At 41.3% G+C, this 18,043-nt stretch overlaps 1 protein-coding gene across 1 annotated transcript; it reads right to left on the minus strand.

Moving 5' to 3' along the window:
- Positions 1-1,682: 1,682 nt before the first annotated feature.
- LOC136439326 (dehydrogenase/reductase SDR family member 1-like) lies at positions 1,683-14,256 on the minus strand. The gene is made up of 10 exons (XM_066434692.1): positions 14,048-14,256; positions 13,720-13,775; positions 12,194-12,337; positions 11,134-11,213; positions 10,055-10,187; positions 4,799-4,954; positions 4,371-4,394; positions 3,993-4,062; positions 3,564-3,644; positions 1,683-2,939 (listed from the first exon to the last, which is right to left on the minus strand). Exons 1-10 carry the CDS (start codon positions 14,157-14,159, stop codon positions 2,806-2,808), a joined length of 990 nt encoding a protein of 329 aa, XP_066290789.1. The 5' UTR covers positions 14,160-14,256; the 3' UTR covers positions 1,683-2,805.
- Between the last annotated feature and the right edge of the window lie 3,787 nt (positions 14,257-18,043).

Here is an 18,043-nt window from a genome sequence, read left to right on the forward strand (position 1 = left end):
TCACCTCATGAATGTATAATCTCGATTATAATATTCCCATCGGCGCACAGGGTCGCGGGCTCTACATGCGAGCGTTGCGTGAGATACGTAGGCGCCAGACGTTCTAAGGGAAGAACACTTGTTTAAGTAGGATCAAAATGTTATTAAGGAAAATTTGAATAGCACACACGTTCAAGTTTGGCCCAGACAAGGTTAAACTTCCTCGGTCCAGTTTAAGCTATTTTTTGTTGGTTAAGCAATTCTATATTTGCAGTCAAATTCGTCTGCCGGAAAAGGACCGTTATCTCATGAATGGAGTTGGGAATAAAAGTATACAGCTCAAGCACTGATTTCCGCTCAGGCGTAAGATTGTTGTTCTTTTGCTATCACGTGATTGAACAAAAACCACAGTATCCTGCATAGGATCTCAGGGTTATCAGTAAAGAACATGACGCAAATATCGCACGTAAAAACGACCATATAGACGAGCATAATTACCTTCGCCGAGAAGGTTATGCAGAGGGTAGCGTTTGTGTGTGTGTTTGTGTGTAGTGGACCAGCATAACTCAAGAATTCCTTGATGGACTGTCTTGGTATTTGGTATGTTGGTATGTTTTGATGAGGCCTGAAAATGATTAGATTTTGGGCCCCCTAGCGGCTTCTTACGGTTCTGCAGCGGAACTTCCTGTTTTGATATCTCGTGTTCTGGACATGCTATGGATCGGAACTGATTTTTGAGTGGTAGATAGCTCTTTGAACAGAGAGTAAGTGGTGTGGGTTTGGGCCCCTAGCGGCTTTTTTGGAACTGCAGCAGCAGGTTTTGCGTCTGACTTTGAAAGGGAATAACTCAAGAAGGGCTTCATGGATGGTAATGATTTTTTGTCATATAATCTGAACAACATCTTGCATTGCGCCTTTGCACATTCAGTATTGCGTTGTGGCCTTTGTACAGGTGGGGTTTTATTGAGTCTTACGTAACGTTACATCTTGAAAGAGATAGTCAAGCATTTGGCCTGTATTCTTCTCTTAAGGTTCGCATTTACCATAACTTAACCACAAAAGAACCCTAACGCCCTGGGCTATCCACGGAGCACCTGCACTCACCACTCTACACACACAGGCGGCTAAAAATAGAAAGTCAGGCTAGATACCGCCGGTCGACGGGATCAACCAATCACAAGACGCGGTGGCGCAGGTGCTTCGGATCATAGAGACTGGTTACCTGAGGTCATATAGAACACAAAAGACGATGTGCAATACAGCGTGAGTGTGCATATATTTGTCACTGTTGCTAGGCTTTTTTGTTCCATCTATGGGGACGTTTTGTATAATAATTTTTTTCAGTCTCTATTTGAATTCTTAGAGGATTAATATCGTTCCAGCTCTGTTCCGATGTCTTACATTGCTTTTCATCATGACATTTGGTTGCAATAATTTCAAAATGCAACATTGCCATAACTTATTGGTGTTTTATTTTTTGTGGGACTGGAAGGGTCGTAACGCAGTACGGGTAAGGGGGTGAAGTCTGCCATCTCAGATTGCTTTGCTACATCACTACCGGTAAGGCCATGTTGATTTGATTATATGGATGACATCATCTTGGAACACCAAAAAGGATGCGAGTGTGGGAATAAAAAAAAAGTTACATTCATTATGAAATATAAGTGGTCAGGAATGTTGAACAAATGAATAAACACACAGAGTAGGGTCTACCGAATAATATATTCATTTTTTATTTATTTCACATCTTCTTCTTTAACTATGGATTTTGCTTTGGAGTACTATGACATTACTACCCGTTCCCTGAAGTTAGTTTTTTTGCAATTCATGGTATACATTTTGCTCTGGTCGAAAACCTTTTTTTTGGAAACGGATGCATGCGGATGTCATCCATATAATCAAATCAAAATGGCCTAATCAGAAAAAAGGTTAATGTAACACTTCTTCTATAGACCTTTAAGGTCCAACTGGAAAATGAAGGGACACTGAAGGTTTCTTTCTCCAGTAGAGAACCAGTCTTTAATGAGGGAGACTTTAACCCTACAGTTTTTAACATAACATCAAGATTAGTCACTTCTCTCAGATTCGACATTACTTTGTATAAGAGGTGGTACCTTTGGCTGTCATAGTAACAGAACCATCCTTATCCATTTAACATCAGTAAATATAATTTCAAAAAAATTAAGATCCAGTTTCTTTCATCTTAGGAATGTTTGAGAGTAAACTCAGCTTTCTTCGTCAAACTTTGCTCTAGATAGACAAGATTATTGATAAGCAACATAATTAGAAGTGTGTGTAGTAAATGTTGAGATTAGAACAATGATTTTTGTGGCATCCTAAAAAGATCTGTTCTAATTTGTTTCTGTTTGTTTAGTTTATTTGATATACTATCTGATTAAAGTTAAGTCTTTGATTACTTTGATATTTTTTTATCTCTCTTTGATTACTTTTAAGATACTATGTGATTACTCTTCTATTCAGAAGACTTAATTTGAAACTGTTACATTATTAGGTAACACACAGTTAAAGCAGCCTAGCTCTACCTTCACATATTAATTCACATCTTTGTCAGATTCATCCTCCTTGGTTATTCATAACTGGACCAGGTAAACATATTTAGGAAGCAAAACTTAACCATAACAATAGAAATGGAATTTAATTGAATATGGCTAATCCAAATGGCACAACAATATTCACACCAGTTATGACATAATCAAAATCATCATTCTTCAAAGACAACTGTTACAGTAGTGTAGATTGTGTGACACTGCTTAATGTGTACATCTCCACCAGTACTGTCTGTGTTCTTTGGGAAGGACACAAGCACTAAAACTTATGGGTGGCGGCCGCCAGGAGCCAGAACGGAATCTTGATGAAGGACGGGATCCAAGCAGCCAGGCGCGTGTACCCAAACGTGGACAGCGAATCCTTGATGCGTCGTAAGTTCGGTGGTTGTCTCCCTGAAAAGAAACACAGTTTTTATGAGATCATTTCCAAATACTATCACTTTTGTTTCTTGCAACAGTGGTATATCTGTCAATCTCTAGAAATCATCACAAGGAAAGCTGAAGTCACATGCGTTGCACAGTTTTTGTATGATCTTTAGCAAGGCCATGACAGAACTGATCACTGACGAAGATCTACAAGAACCCTTTCTGTCAAAACACAAACAAATTCTGTACAATGCATCCACGACTGTCCCCAATATAATAATAATAATATCAGGTGTATTTGCAGCCAGTGCCACAGGCAGGTACCCAATGTGTAGGGTAATGAGGCTGTTTAACGTGTTATATATGCTGTATTCAGCTGTTTAACGTGTTATATATGCTGTATTCAGCCTGTATATGTGACAGGCTCAACTAAAGGAAAATTGACTGTTTGATGATAGCTGTGCAATTGATTTCATTGCACACTTATTGTCATGTCATTAATATACAATTTCAGATTCACAAACAGGAGAAATCAGTGCTGAAGGTAAAGCAGCACACTAATGTTGATTTTAGCCCTAAGGCAACAAAACTGGAAAGTAAACATCAAAATTACCAAAAAGGTGAAGTAAACAACATTACTGCTAAATTTACCATCGATGTCCTTGAAGCCGTACACCTCTCCCATCTCAGCAGCGATCAGGATCTTCCCAGACCTCTTCATGATGTTTGGGTCTGTGAGTGGAAAATAGGAAAATAACAAAGGGGCTCTCAAAGTGACAAAGTTAAAACAAGCAATCCTATAGGCACTGCGTTGTTGAATTTGCTGATGAGATGAAATAACTTCAGGTGTTATACTATGGTTTATGCACTAGTATAGGAGGTCAAAGGATGAGGTCTTCACTGAAGTTTCTATCTCCCACATTCCTCATCACTGGGGGTTGCACCCTCTAAATGTGTTCACGACACAGGTACATATTTTGGTTGTAAATCTTGGGCCTATAAAAGATTAACCAAATTTAACATTATTCTATTCTAAAAGATGTCAGTTGATCCTTAATTGTACCAAAGCCTATTACTCACCAGCAGCAAGGTGGACGACAGCCTTGCCAGCAAATTCTGGGGTCTCTCCCATTTCAAACATCCTCTGGATCTGTACAACACGCCACAAATAAACAAGAAGTTCTTGTATCTCCCTGCCAGTTGAGCAAAAATCCAGTCAAACAACAACTCATACTACTTAAATGGTTTTCAATCAGATAACGTTTAATTTGAGTAAATGATAAATGACAGAAACTGAGTTTATTTGTTTATCATAACTAAGTTGATCACATGGCTCCAACATACATGGTACCAGTGGTAGCTAGAATTTGAATTGCAAATGAATGTTAGGACAAATGATCAGACACAAAGCATTTTCATTTTATGCATTTTTACTGCAACAGATATGTGATGGCTTACTGTTTCTGGACCAATCTCCATTCCCTGGGGAAATAAAAATACATCATTGATTAGGAGACAATGATATCAGAAACACAGTAGAATCAGGATCTTATATCAATGAAGGTTAGAGATACATGTAATAACATACACAATTGACTGTGAATCAGGTTCTTGCTCGTAACTAATACATGTACTTGCTTATTTCTGTTATTGTAGTCACAAGTGTGGCAAAATGACATCACTATTCCTACATAATGCTGACAAAGAGCTGGTTTAGAAGTGTACAAAGGACAAAATATGATCTACACAATTAAAGTAATGAGGGCCTAACAGTTTTGACAAAACATAGTTTGCTTGCACGGCTATGAGAAACACAAATCTTCAACTATAAAAGAGGTCAGTACTTAACCCCCTCCCCCCCATCAATAACACACAACAAAACTGACCCCTGCCATAGCTTCATCCCTATCCACATCCTGCCTTGGTCCAGCGTTGAGCATGTCCTTGATGTTCTCTGTCCTGACTGCTCCGGGCCAGAGGGACACAAACGCGACATTGTCCTTCTTCAGCTCGACAGCGCAGTCGGCCGCCATGCGGTCGCACTGTACGTAAACAACACAAAACCTTATAATTATAGACATGGTAGAAAAGTTGAATGTGATTGATTCTCAAAACAGTACATGCTGAATTAGGGACAGGAATTGATTCCTTATATAGGCTTTTAGGGGTGTGTTTTGCATAGTCTTAAATTATTTTCAACTTCACATGGAGAGAATTATATACAAAATTGGGAAAAGCACAGTGTACTCTTTCTGAATAAGTTCAATAGGTGGTATGGATATGAAATGGACTGATAGATAACATGGGTTTGTTTTACATGTGTACTTTAAAATTTTTTTTCATTGCATCCTTCTTGCTTTCCAGTTCTTACTTGTCTGTTGCCTAGATACAATGTTACATGTTTTCTGATTATTTTGCTTTCAGTCCCATGTTTCATCTACATGTGCATCTTTAGTCTTGCTTTAAAGAACAAAGAAAACAAGCTTTCACAAAGACTAGAATACGACTTATATGCATATAAACGGGCACAAACATAGAACTCATCGCATTTCAAAACATTTCATTAATCATGCAAATTAGGTCCTGTTTGGCATAATTACAATGTTACGTCAATCGTAAGATCCACTTTTAAATCTTCATACCAAACATAACAGATACATTTTAGTCCTGTTTTTTTCAATTGCCCAGCTAGTAAGCTAGCTGTTGACCTAGATTCAGGACGGCAGCTGTTGACCTAGATTCTGGACGCCAGGTGTGTTCTAACACATGCCGCGTACTATGGTGCGGCAGTCCTATATATGCCAATTATTACGTAAAGTAGGTCATGATCTGCATAATGAGCATATCATTATGTTGATCATCACCTAAGGAACATATATACCAAATACAAGAATAATCCATCAACCCCTGCTTGAGTTATTCTTCCTCAAAAGTTACAAACAAATAGGCCCACTGCAGTTTAAGGCAAGCCGCAAGGGGGCCCAAACTTACATCACTTACTCTCTGCCCCAAGATCTATCTACCACTCAAAAAATAATAACCTTAGTACCTGCAAAAAATTCGACCACAAACTTTAAGCGGATAGATAAACTTTCTGCATTTATTATGCAAATTAGTTCCTGGTTTTCATAATATGTATTTGATTATGTAAAACATTACCCAAGCTATTTAAATACCAAAAATCATGACGATCCGTCAACCCCTTCTGTAGTTATTAGCCTCCAACGGTTTCAACAAAAACGCCAACTGCAGGTCCAAACAAGCCGCTAGGGGGGCCAAACTTACACCACCTATTCCCTGCTCCAGACCCTATGTATTGGTGAAAAATCATGAACCTGACACTTCCAGAAAATTCGACCACAAAATTAAAAACTCAGCTGCAGTACCTTACTTATCCGCTAGGAGGCCCATTATCGAACTTGACCTTCCTCTTTAACACTCCTACCTACCAACTGAATATCATGCACAGCCGTCAACAGCACCTCGAGTTATGCTGGCGACATACAAATTCACACACATATAAAGCCCGCTGCAGTACCGACGGAAAATGCAAGGGAAACCATTTTTGAACTTGACCTCCGTTTCCACAACATCTACACACCTGCAAAAAATCACGAAGATCCATCAACGTTTCCGTCACTTTTTTTGCCTACATACAAACACAAAAAAAGGCAAAGTCTGCTGCAGTACTGTTGGAAAACGCCAGGTAAACCATTTTTGAACTTGACCTTCCTTTGCACAACCCCTACACACCTACCAAAAATCATAAAGATTCATTGAAGCTTTCTTGAGTTATGCTCCTGACATACATAAAGACCCACCCAACAGATTTTTCAACCGAAAACATAATCTTCTCCGAGTACAAGTACTCGGCGAAGATAACAAGAGCTTTGCAAAAAGCTGGCGTTTCATCTACGTGGAAATTAACCTCCTTGGTTTATGAATTAGATGACTGGTCTTACATGTCGTAAAGTCGTATTGTGCAATGGAGCGAAATGAATTTTCTTCATTATCTATGTTAATTGGGCCTTAATTTGATGTTCACCTTCACTGCATTGGCTTACATTTCCACATATGCTACTGAACTGCCAAATATTGATAAGATCCGTTTACAGGTTGTCGAGTTATGCGGTACACATAACAGAAATGCATAAAAAGCCTGCTATAGCAATATCAACCCTCCTCATTCAGGTGTAGGAACTGAGAGGGTCATCATACTCGAATATGTGTATTTGTATCTGTACCGTATATGTATGTGAATCGGAATAAATATCACAAGTGATTGTGACACACTATTAGTCAGAAAGTACAAAATTTATGCAGTCTGCTCAGTGGCAGGATATTCTGCTAATTATATGAGTACAAGTGCACAGTGTGCTTAGTGGCAGAAGTTAGTACAAATGCACAACCTGCTCGGTGGCAGAGGATTGTCTCGTAATGAGTTCAAGTTCACAGTCTGTTTAGTGGCAGGATAGTCTTGTAATGAGTACAGGTGTGTACAGAAGTAAAAGCAGTAATAGAAGATTTTATTAGTGCGAATGGTTGTTCTAATTGACCGTAAAGTTTGATTTAGTAGGCTTTGGTCCAATTCTGTGGCAGCTGGGGACTGCAGCAGTCACAACTGAAAGAAAAAGCAAAAAAAAAATGTTAGACATCTGATGCCAACTGAACATATCTAATATTTCAAAATTGGCTTGAATTGATTGGAGCAAGGAGGTTGAAAATATAGAAGGGGAAGCTACTTGATTGGAGGTGCAAATTGTCACTGTGACAATGATACGATATCGTGCTGATTACTGTGTGTTCCTAACTTCCAAAGAGTCTAATCTGGTGAAACGGAGTCAAACTTGCATAAAAAATCCTGATCCCAACTGTAACACAAATGTTTTGCAATCTATCTCAAAGTATACATGATCCTGGCAGTACCATTTTTAAAATAAAACGTATATTCTGATGAATATAATTTCTAATAAGTAATACTAGCTACGTCCAACGCTCATATTCTTGATCTACAGCCCTATGGTTGAAAAGCAAAAAAAAAAAGAGAATCTAAGTTCACATACAGTATGTCAACACAATTTGTAAAATTACAATATTTACATACACCTATATCACCCAGCATAGTAGTATCACATACAATTCCTTAAATATAAAAGAATAAATTCTTTCAGCAGTTCAGTAGTGGTTTGAAGAAGTACTGCAACATGATAACTAAAAGAACAGATCTTCCTACCTGTTTGAATGGATCTACTATAGTCTACTAAACTAAAGGAGGAAAGAAATTATTCACAGGATTTGGGAAAACGTGAGTGCATGAAGAAACAACAATATGCCCCCCTCCCCCAGCCACTTATTTGTTTACAAAAACACAGACACGAGGCTATCGTTTTGTGCAGAATACAGAGTAAAATAAGCCCCCAAATTACGTTGCAACAACACCAGAGGTCTTTCCCCTGGTCAGCGAGAGACCGTGTAAACAGCAGGCTAAATTATTTGATGACGCAAGTTTACTCCGTTTCGCTAATTATATGCACAGACTATAATTTGTACGGTAACTCAAACGAGTTATTTTTGTAATACCAGGGACGTCCTGGGTACATAATTCTCCATCTACATTTACGCAAATATACAAATGTAACTGCCTCCTTTGTCAGTACTGGACAACCAGTACGGAAGTGGTCGTCAGAACAGGAGCTCCAGTACTGATACTTTCTCAGTACTGGACTTCCTGTACTGGGCAGCTTCAGTACTGGGAACCCTCCTGTCAGGACTGGAAGCCGAATGCTGAGACTCTAACGAGCGTCTAACGTTATTTTCAGGGCTGCATCTCTTCGATGCTTTTTTCCCCACTTCAAAGCTATTGTTTGGAAAACGTTCGAATGAGGAAAAAAAAAAAGTATCACATTCTGTTACGTTTCTACGACGACAACGTATCCTTGTGGCTTGTGCCTTTATCGGGAGAAAACGTACACTGTTAAAATACCTACCAAAATCTATGTCCATAACCAAGGAACAAAGCAGTACTACCTAAACTTTAGTATTGTACTCGTACAAGCATCAAATAATTTAAAATGTACAGACAACTAAATCCAAAACTGTCCAGTCGGTCCAAACGTGAATGGATCATCCCAGTACCGTATAGAACGTGAGTACAGGACGCCCAGTTCCGAAATAATTTGAGGTCTCGGCTTCCAGTACTGAAGAGTCACTTTTTACTGGTAAATCCAGTACGGAACCCGTTACATCCGTAAATCAGCACTCAGTTATCCAGTGCTGAATGACCTCCGCACTGGGTAACCAGTACCGAATGATCTTTGACCTAGCCGGAACGCCAATCCGTACTGGAACCCGAGTACCGAGAGAAGTTCAGCTCTGGAATCCGAGTACCGAAACAAATTCAGTTCTGGACGTCCAGTGCTGACGAAGCTTCGGTACTGGAATAAAGCCGTTCCGTACTGGAATTCTTGTACGGAACGTCCTTCCGTACTGGGGGCCGAGTATCGGCGTCATTTTCTCCACGGTTTCCGTACTGGGCGCCCAGTTAGGAGCCGGTTACATCTGTATATTTGCTACATTTACCTGAATACACATACAGATGGACTAATGTTACCTATACGCAACTATAAGGCATATAAGATGAGATATCATACCTCAGCGTTCGTTCCAACATGTCCAAAATGGTGGACCAAACTGTTCTGTTCATGGTGTTCTGTCACCCTCTGGAGTGGTCACCAAACGCGAAGAACCAATTCAAATAGCGCCAAATGAAATAAATAAGTTTGAAATCCCTTAATATCGCTGAATAGAAATAATAGTCAGAGATTTAATTACATTATAAAACATATTATAAATCTATCTAGAAAAGTTTAATATGTAGATTTAATTAATGTACTCAGCTTTTTCCATTGATCAGTTGCAGCGTTTGCATGCGGTTACATGTGTGTCGCGCAATACTAGACTGTCTGATTTTCTTGCTCCTTTGCCATATAAGGCAGAGACTGAACAACAAATTTAGACGGTCTTGCCATATAAGGTCTTATTGTGTGCGACACAGTGTTGAACCAAACAGCACGACTGCAAGGTAAGACTCATCTTATTGCGTTTCATCGAAAAAAAATTACTCTGAAAAAAGAATGACTCACTGCAACTTTGCCGACGCCATAGGCTGCATTAATCATGTAGTTCAGCCCCCCTGGAGAGGAAATGTTGACGATGAGACCCTTCTTCTGCGGCGCCATGATCCGTGCAGCGTACACAGAACAGATGTAGTGGTTCCTAAAACAGACGGGAGACTCAGAGTGAAGGGTAGGGGTCCTTCTCTTGGTACATGTATCTCTCAAATATCTCTCAAACGACTTGCTTAAGTTTCACAATTCAGTACGTAATAATCTAGTATAAGATATTTAGGTTTCAAAGGGTACATGCAGCCTTTTACAAAAAGGGGCGTATTGTGATCGGAACGTAAAACAAAATTCACTTTTTTGGTTATTTTTCAACATCATAAGTGGAATCTACCTTATTACACTGCACAGTGATATTCATTCAGTGTTGTGCAAACGTCTTGAAATATACGCAATTCTCACCGCCGCCATTTTGTCCAACATTCCGATGAACCACTGAACACGTAATCGAACGTACGAAGTTCTTTTGTGATTTTCGTGTGACGCTTGATCTCCGACCCCAACGGTCGGTTCGGGTAACTCTTAGCGTTCAATGGCTGGATCATTTGCATATCATCAAGTGATTTCGGACGGTTTGCTTTTGTGTCATTTATTAATGATGGAAATGTGACAAAAGGACGGGAATATGTTGGAAATAAGTCACAAATTAGTTACAAATGTAAAGGTAGATTTTTCAAATTTGGGATATTTGCAGTTTTGGCGCCAAGAAACTTTTGTCTGTCAAGGGCCCATGACATGACAATATGGTAAGATACGTTATAAGAGAAGTCCAGCAAACTCACAGACACAAATCAAAATTTCAATAACCCACGGAGATGCTAAAACTTAGGGGAAAATGTGTACATTTGTTACAGTAAAACCTTAAGTAAAATGTAAAATAAAATTTTTGCCATATGCACACTGCTTAGTATATGATGTATTTCACCTCATAGAATGGTTCACAACTTAACTTACAAACAATATTGCTTTATTGCAGTAGGCTCAACTACTTGTAACAATAATCCTGCAGGGAAAGAATTGGAACAATCGAGGCAGCATACCTCAGTCCCACATTGTTGACGTCATCCCACAGTTCTGGGGGAAGAGTGTAGAATTTCTTACCCTCCTCATCTACAAGAGCCTGGAGATGGCAAGGACACGAACAGAGATGAACAGATTGTAATTTGTAAATATGTGACTGTCAGCAATGAGGCAAAGAAAGAAGGCAGGTGGATTGTGTTCAGCACTAGGGACTTGTGTGCTTACCTGTGTGTTGATGGTGTTCAGCACTAGGGACTTGCGTGCTTACCTGTGTGTTGATGGTGTTCAGCACTAGGGACTTGTGTGCTTACCTGTGTGTTGATGGTGTTCAGCACTAGGGACACGTGTGCTTACCTGTGTGTTGATGGTGTTCAGCACTAGGGACACGTGTGCTTACCTGTGTGTTGATGGTGTTCAGCACTAGGGACTTGTGTGCCTACCTGTGTGTTGATGGTGTTCAGCACTAGGGACTTGTGTGCTTACCTGTGTGTTGATGGTGTTCAGCACTAGGGACACGTGTGCTTACCTGTGTGTTGATGGTGTTCAGCACTAGGGACACGTGTGCTTACCTGTGTGTTGATGGTGTTCAGCACTAGGGACACGTGTGCTTACCTGTGTGTTGATGGTGTTCAGCACTAGGGACTTGTGTGCCTACCTGTGTGTTGATGGTGTTCAGCACTAGGGACTTGTGTGCTTACCTGTGTGTTGATGGTGTTCAGCACTAGGGACACGTGTGCTTACCTGTGTGTTGATGGTGTTCAGCACCAGGGACAGGAGTGCTTACCTTTGTGTGGATGGTGTTCAGCACCAGGGACAGAAGTTTTTGCCTGTGGGTGGATAGTGTTCAGGGACAGGGACAGGTCTGTTAACCTTTTAATGCATTGATTACAATGCATGGACAAGATCAATTTGTGCACTAGGGACAGGACTGGTTGCTTACACAAGGATCAGCACCAAGGACAGGTGTGTTTGTAACTGCACAGATTGTATTCATCACTGTCTGTGCCCCGGACAACTCATAGCAGCAGCTCTCTACAGAAGAGGGAATGTGTGGACAGCTAAGAAGACAATGATACTGACCTTCACAGCCTTGTATGCATTGTTGACAAGGATGTCCAGCTGTCCATTCTGCTCCTGCTTCACCTTCTCAAACAACTTCTTGATGTCTTCATCCTTCTCATGGTCACACTGTACAGGGATGCACTTCCCTCCCCGCTTCTCAATCTACAAATCAAGACATAAGGTTATTTTTACACCATTTTCCTGAAGTCGGACGTAAATTGGGGGTCCCTTCTTCAAGGAGGTGCCTCGAGCATGTTACAACAGCTTCATTACTCATTTGGGCACCTACTGGCTGTACAACAGTGAGGATCAACCTCGGGTATGCCTAAACACCTCACCCGACCTCATCCGACCTCATCCGAGTCTAAAATGCAACTATACGGGGCAGGGACATTATTTGACGTTCTGGATACGTTAAATATGCAATTATGAATGCAAACCAAGCAGCAAACTCTTAGTATTTACCAGTTTTTATAAGTAAAGGGAGGTCAAGACGGCCGGCGCAATTGACTACACACTACGTGCGTGTATTCGAGGCTGAAAAACACTTTGTGTACAGTTACTGTGTACAGTTACTGTGTACAGTTATTGTGTACAGTTATTACGAGTGGATTGTGATGAAAAGGTAATAAGTACCCACCGTCTTATCGTCCTGTCGGACAAAAACAAGTAAAAAAAGGTATGAAGAACTTCCCCATGTAGACCCCAACAGTGGCATGATCCAATATGGCGTCCAGAAATCTTCTATCTTGAAAACGAGCGTAGAAACTTATAAAAACTTGTAAATACTTAGAGTTTGCTGCATGTATTGCATTCAAAATTGCATATTCAACGTATCCAGAACGTCAAACAATGTCCCTACCCCGTATACACTGCATTTTAGACTCGGATGAGGTCGGGTGAGGTCGGATGAGGTCGGGTGAGGTGTTTAGGCATACCGATCAACCTCCACTAACTGACCAGTCTAACTGGTCTGGACCTTTTAGCCTACTGGTTAGCGTGTTGAATTCCCAAGCCGTGCGGATCGGGATCAGCACGGGTTCGAATCCCGGGAGCGCCGCACTTGCCCCTTTGGGTTTTTACAGTGGTTCCCACACTGGCCCTGTGAGTAACGGCAAAGACTTCCGCACAGGGATGTCGTACTCGGAGACTCCGGACGAGTCTTAACACAAAAGGGGGAGTAGTGTAACAGTGGGGATCAATCTCCACTAACTGACCAGTCTAACTGGTCCAGACCTTTTAGCCTAGTGGTTAGCATGTTGAATTCCCAAGCCGTGCGGATCGGATCGGGTTCGAATCCCAGGAGTGCCGTACTTGCCCCTTTGGGTTTTTACAGCTGTGAGAATACAACACTGTGAATAATGCAATAATCGAGAACTGAGGCAAAAAAAATAGCTTCACAATTTGCTCATTTGCTTACTAGTAACCTTAAACAAGATCACCTCCCAGGAGGGTTCATTCATCAAGAAATCAGATGAAACTGAAACATATAAGGCAGTATCACTGTGTCACCCAGAGTATTATTAATTTAAGTCTGGACTCACCTCCTCAGCACACTCCATAAGTGAAGTCCCCCTCCCGTCAGGCTGCATGGTACGACCTACAGATAGTTTGTTGAGACAATAGTCAGTGCCGTAAACCTTCGTTGACATAACCTCCTTGGTTGACACGGCAGCAAAAATTATCAAGTCTTCCTGGTTTACCGGAGCATAATTTTGGGGTATTAAAGTGGGAGCTAACAGTCCTGCTCTGTTACAGAACTTCCACGTAATGACTCCAGGTGACAGTGGACTGCAAACTCGTGGGAGGGGAGGGGGGTGGACATTGCACTTTCACTAGATCTAAGCCATGATACTTTCTTTGTCGACATACCAGTGATGTAAACCGTTGCTCCAGCCTCTCCCAGCTGTAGGGCTATGCCCTTTCCGATCCCACGGGACGCACCCGTAACTATGGCAACCCTACCGCCCAAGGGTTGGCTCATCTTGGCAGTTTGTGGTCTTCTTTGCTTGGTCAGTTGGTAGTATATGCACGTCGCGTCGTGAGCAACGGCTGAACGTTTGACAAAGTTTACTGCAGATTGCATTAGTATCGCTAGACGGGGCGAGTGCACAGTTAAGTTCTGGCTGATCTGAAAATACTAGGCATTGTTGGGTTGAACTTTGAACACATAAGGCTCCGTCACCACGAACGATATGATATTGCGGTCTTCAGTTTTCAAATACATATCAAGTGCCTTATCAACTGAAAGTAAAGTTTACAAATTCTTGGTCGGACAAAGATTTTGTTAATGTGCCTATAGGCGCTAATGCCTAAGCAATGCCTCGGCATTGTTGGGCGGAACTTTGAACACCTAAGGCTCCGTCACCATGAACGATATGATATTGCGATCTTCAGATTTCAAATACATATCAAGTGCCCTATCAACTGAAATTAAAGTTTAAAAATTCTTGGTCGGACATAGATTTTGTTAATGTGGCTATAGGCTGTAATGCCTAGTGTTTTTATTGCGTGTCTCGAGCTCTGATAAAAGGAACATTTTTTGTTACATGTGAAAAGACGGTTATGGGGAATGTATGGATTGGAAGTGCCGTTTCAACCTTTGAAAATACGGTGTTGATTTTATGTTTCTATTCTGTGTCCTTTGGATGTTATTTGATGGTACCCTCTATGTTGTTTTGTTTGTGTCGTAATGTTTTGATGCTCGGATCCTATGTCGCGTGATGGTTATCGGGTTTGCGGAAAAAGCTGGGCTGTCTACCTGGCCTGGCTAGCTGGCCTGTCTACCTGGCCTGTCTACCACGTCAGGCTAGCAACCCAGAAACTCAGAAACCCCCATTCATATCCCCACAAATTGTGAGGCCCCAGTGCAGCCGTGCCCCCTAGCGGAACGTTTCCAAAGCACACCCGTTACTCTGGGCGCGGCACAGCACACGCCGATCGTCATTCGAAACCGCGATTTTCGTCCCCTCTTCTTGATTCCTACGAAGTTTACATGAATTGCTTCATCGTCTGAAAACGAACCTGTTGTTACCATCTCATGATTCTATCGCCCTTTGTTTATGTTATCCAAAGGAACTCTCGAAAACTGCATTACCGAAGTCACAGACGTCGCCGATCGCCATCTTACTTCACGTGACCATGTTCTTCAAGCTTGCTTCTTCACTGGAGGGCGCTGTTTCAGTTGCCTCTGAACGCGGACCGGCGTATGTACCACATGGCTGACAGACTAAAAATTACTGATACTTCCGGTTCATGTTTACCGTCTGCTTTGAAACAACAGCTTTTTTTGTAGCAAAGTTTAACCCAGGCAGGGCGCTGTGAACTGCAGGCCGTATGTTGTTCCAATTAGTACGTCCGCCGGGGACGTCCCAGGACAGCTGTCCCAGATGTGCACCAGGGCACCCCCACCACGCCAGAAAGCCTGGGCGAGGCCCCGCCTTCTTGTCACTGGACTGAAATCAATCCCATAGTTACGAAGCAACAAGTTCCTCTATAACGTCTGCGCCAATATCCAGCATTATAACGCAGACCCGCAAACCTGTATGCTTTGTAATAGTTAGGCCATGGCTGAGGCCTTTCTATGAGAAAATAGGGAAGCTTCTCCCACAAGGGGCTTTCTAGACTCCGAGTGGGGGAGCTTCACTATTTTCGCATAGAAAGGCCTCAGCCATGGCCTAACTGTTTTAGAACATGGCCACATCCCCGAAGATCCTCTTTCTATCAATATGAATCAGAGATATTGCTTTCAGCACATCATACTAGTATTATAAAAAAGATAAAAAGTATTATATTGAAGCAGAATGACCTGTAAACAAGCTTCGTACATCAGTCCTATCTGTTTTCAGAACCTGGCCACTACCACAAAGTTTCTCTTTTACAATTCATCCCCGTGGTCTCAAAATATTACATACAGATTTTAAACTGGGATTTTTTAACTGTGAGTTACTAAAATGTTCCTTTCCTTTTCATTGTAGTACTGGAACTGTTTGAGTTGAGAGCATTATGTGTGTTCTTTTCAAAAATCTAAAAAATGTGATTCTGATTCCCAGTTTCCCAACTGTTTATAAACTTGACTTTCCATTTCATTGTAACGATTGCTTGAATTTGTGCCTGTTAGTCTGTGTCTGTTAGATTTGATTCAGTTTGATACTTTTGTTCTTGTGTGGCTGTAAGATAACAATGTCCTTATGTGAATCAAATAATGAACCCTCCCTACCCCCTGGCAGTTAGCTGACACTGTGACCCAGGTCTCACATGGCCTAACTATTACCTTTGCGCTCTGTGTGTTCTCATCTGTTGCATGGAGCAATTTCGTAATTTGCCGTACACAAGTACCGTATGAGTCTCCTGCAGTTTGCTGAAAAGAAATCGGGGCACAATCTCCCCTTGCGGTCTTTGCAATATTGTTAGTGATTATCACAGCAAATATCTTTCCTGTTTGGTTTAATTTGACTTTGAATTCTGAACGAAAACTCCAGGCTTTTAATGCCTGCGCTACTTATGATGACGTGGATACGTCGGACTGTCCAAACGTTTTATAGAAACATATATGTATACATGGTACATGCTAGAAAGATATCGTCAATTTTGTCAACTTCTGACGTACGTCTCTCATTGTCATTCTGGTCTACTTCTGACGAAAGTCTCCCATCTTTTTTGTTTATTCGTTCAACCGGCCCACAAGCTGTTATGAAATAAACGCACAGGGTTGGGGTCAGGTTTCTACGTACTTAATGGGATTATAGTGGCGCCAAGTTACCACATGCCAGGTAAGGTACAGACTGGCAGTATACAACGGTCTACTCTTTGCCCCTGTAAATGATTACCCGTGTAATTTGAAGACATGGGAATGTTGTCACCGGCGCCTGAACCATCTGTCAACCAACACGACGGATTATATCTCCATCACAGCAAAGTTGCACGCACGCACAGACAGACACGTCCGTTTCAGGCACGAGTGCCATGTTTATTATCACCTTCTGGCAGAAGCTGATAATAAACATGGCACTCGTGTCTGAGACTGGTATGAAATGGACATGAAAGTGTAAGCAGACTTACATACATCAACTCTGCATTCGACCCCCCCCCCTAGTAGTGAAGTATCCATATACATGTACTGAGGTCAATCATTTTGTATACCATTGTTTCTTGTTTTGCATGTATAGTTGTAGAAGACCATACGCGAAAGTCGCTGTACTTTTGTCGTGTCAATAAAGATTTCTTCTATGTATTAGATAAAACAAGGAACCCTAGGCCTGTTCACTGTCCGTTTACGTTATGTTCCGTGTAATCAGCACACTGTGAAATATACACCGATCGTGGCCACTTTCTGGACAGGGCAGGACAGATACGGCCGTATCAAGGATCAAGGATGAAGGTCATTGTCATCTCAGCGTCCAGACATTGTTTTTTCGTGCTTGTAGGTTCAACAACTCTGCATTCACCTTATTTCAAGAAAAAATAAAGAGGTTAGAAACAGAACGTATTATAGTGTAACATTGTATCAAATATCAATTTATCAATAAAAAGATATACCATAGATACACCATAATCGTTGCAAGGCATGTTTATTTTCCAAAAACTTAGCCTTCTTGATTATTAAAACGTGCGTGTTAAGATACCTATTTGGGTATTTGTGTTAAGATAGTTTGTTTAGATAGCCTTGTTTCAAAGCAGATGGTAAACATGGACCGGAAATGTATGAATTTTTAGTCTGTCAACGTCCGCCGACAGCCACGTGGTATGAACGTTACATATTCCGGTCCGCGTCCCGCCTACAGCCGGCCCAACCGTAAGACACATGGTTCCTTTGTTTATCTAAACTGTTAGTATCGTTGTGTTCGCAACTTCACCCTGTCCCACAAC

The sequence above is a fragment of the Branchiostoma lanceolatum genome, chromosome 7 (assembly GCF_035083965.1).
Source record: "Branchiostoma lanceolatum isolate klBraLanc5 chromosome 7, klBraLanc5.hap2, whole genome shotgun sequence".
NCBI classification, from domain to species: Eukaryota; Metazoa; Chordata; class Leptocardii; order Amphioxiformes; family Branchiostomatidae; genus Branchiostoma; species Branchiostoma lanceolatum.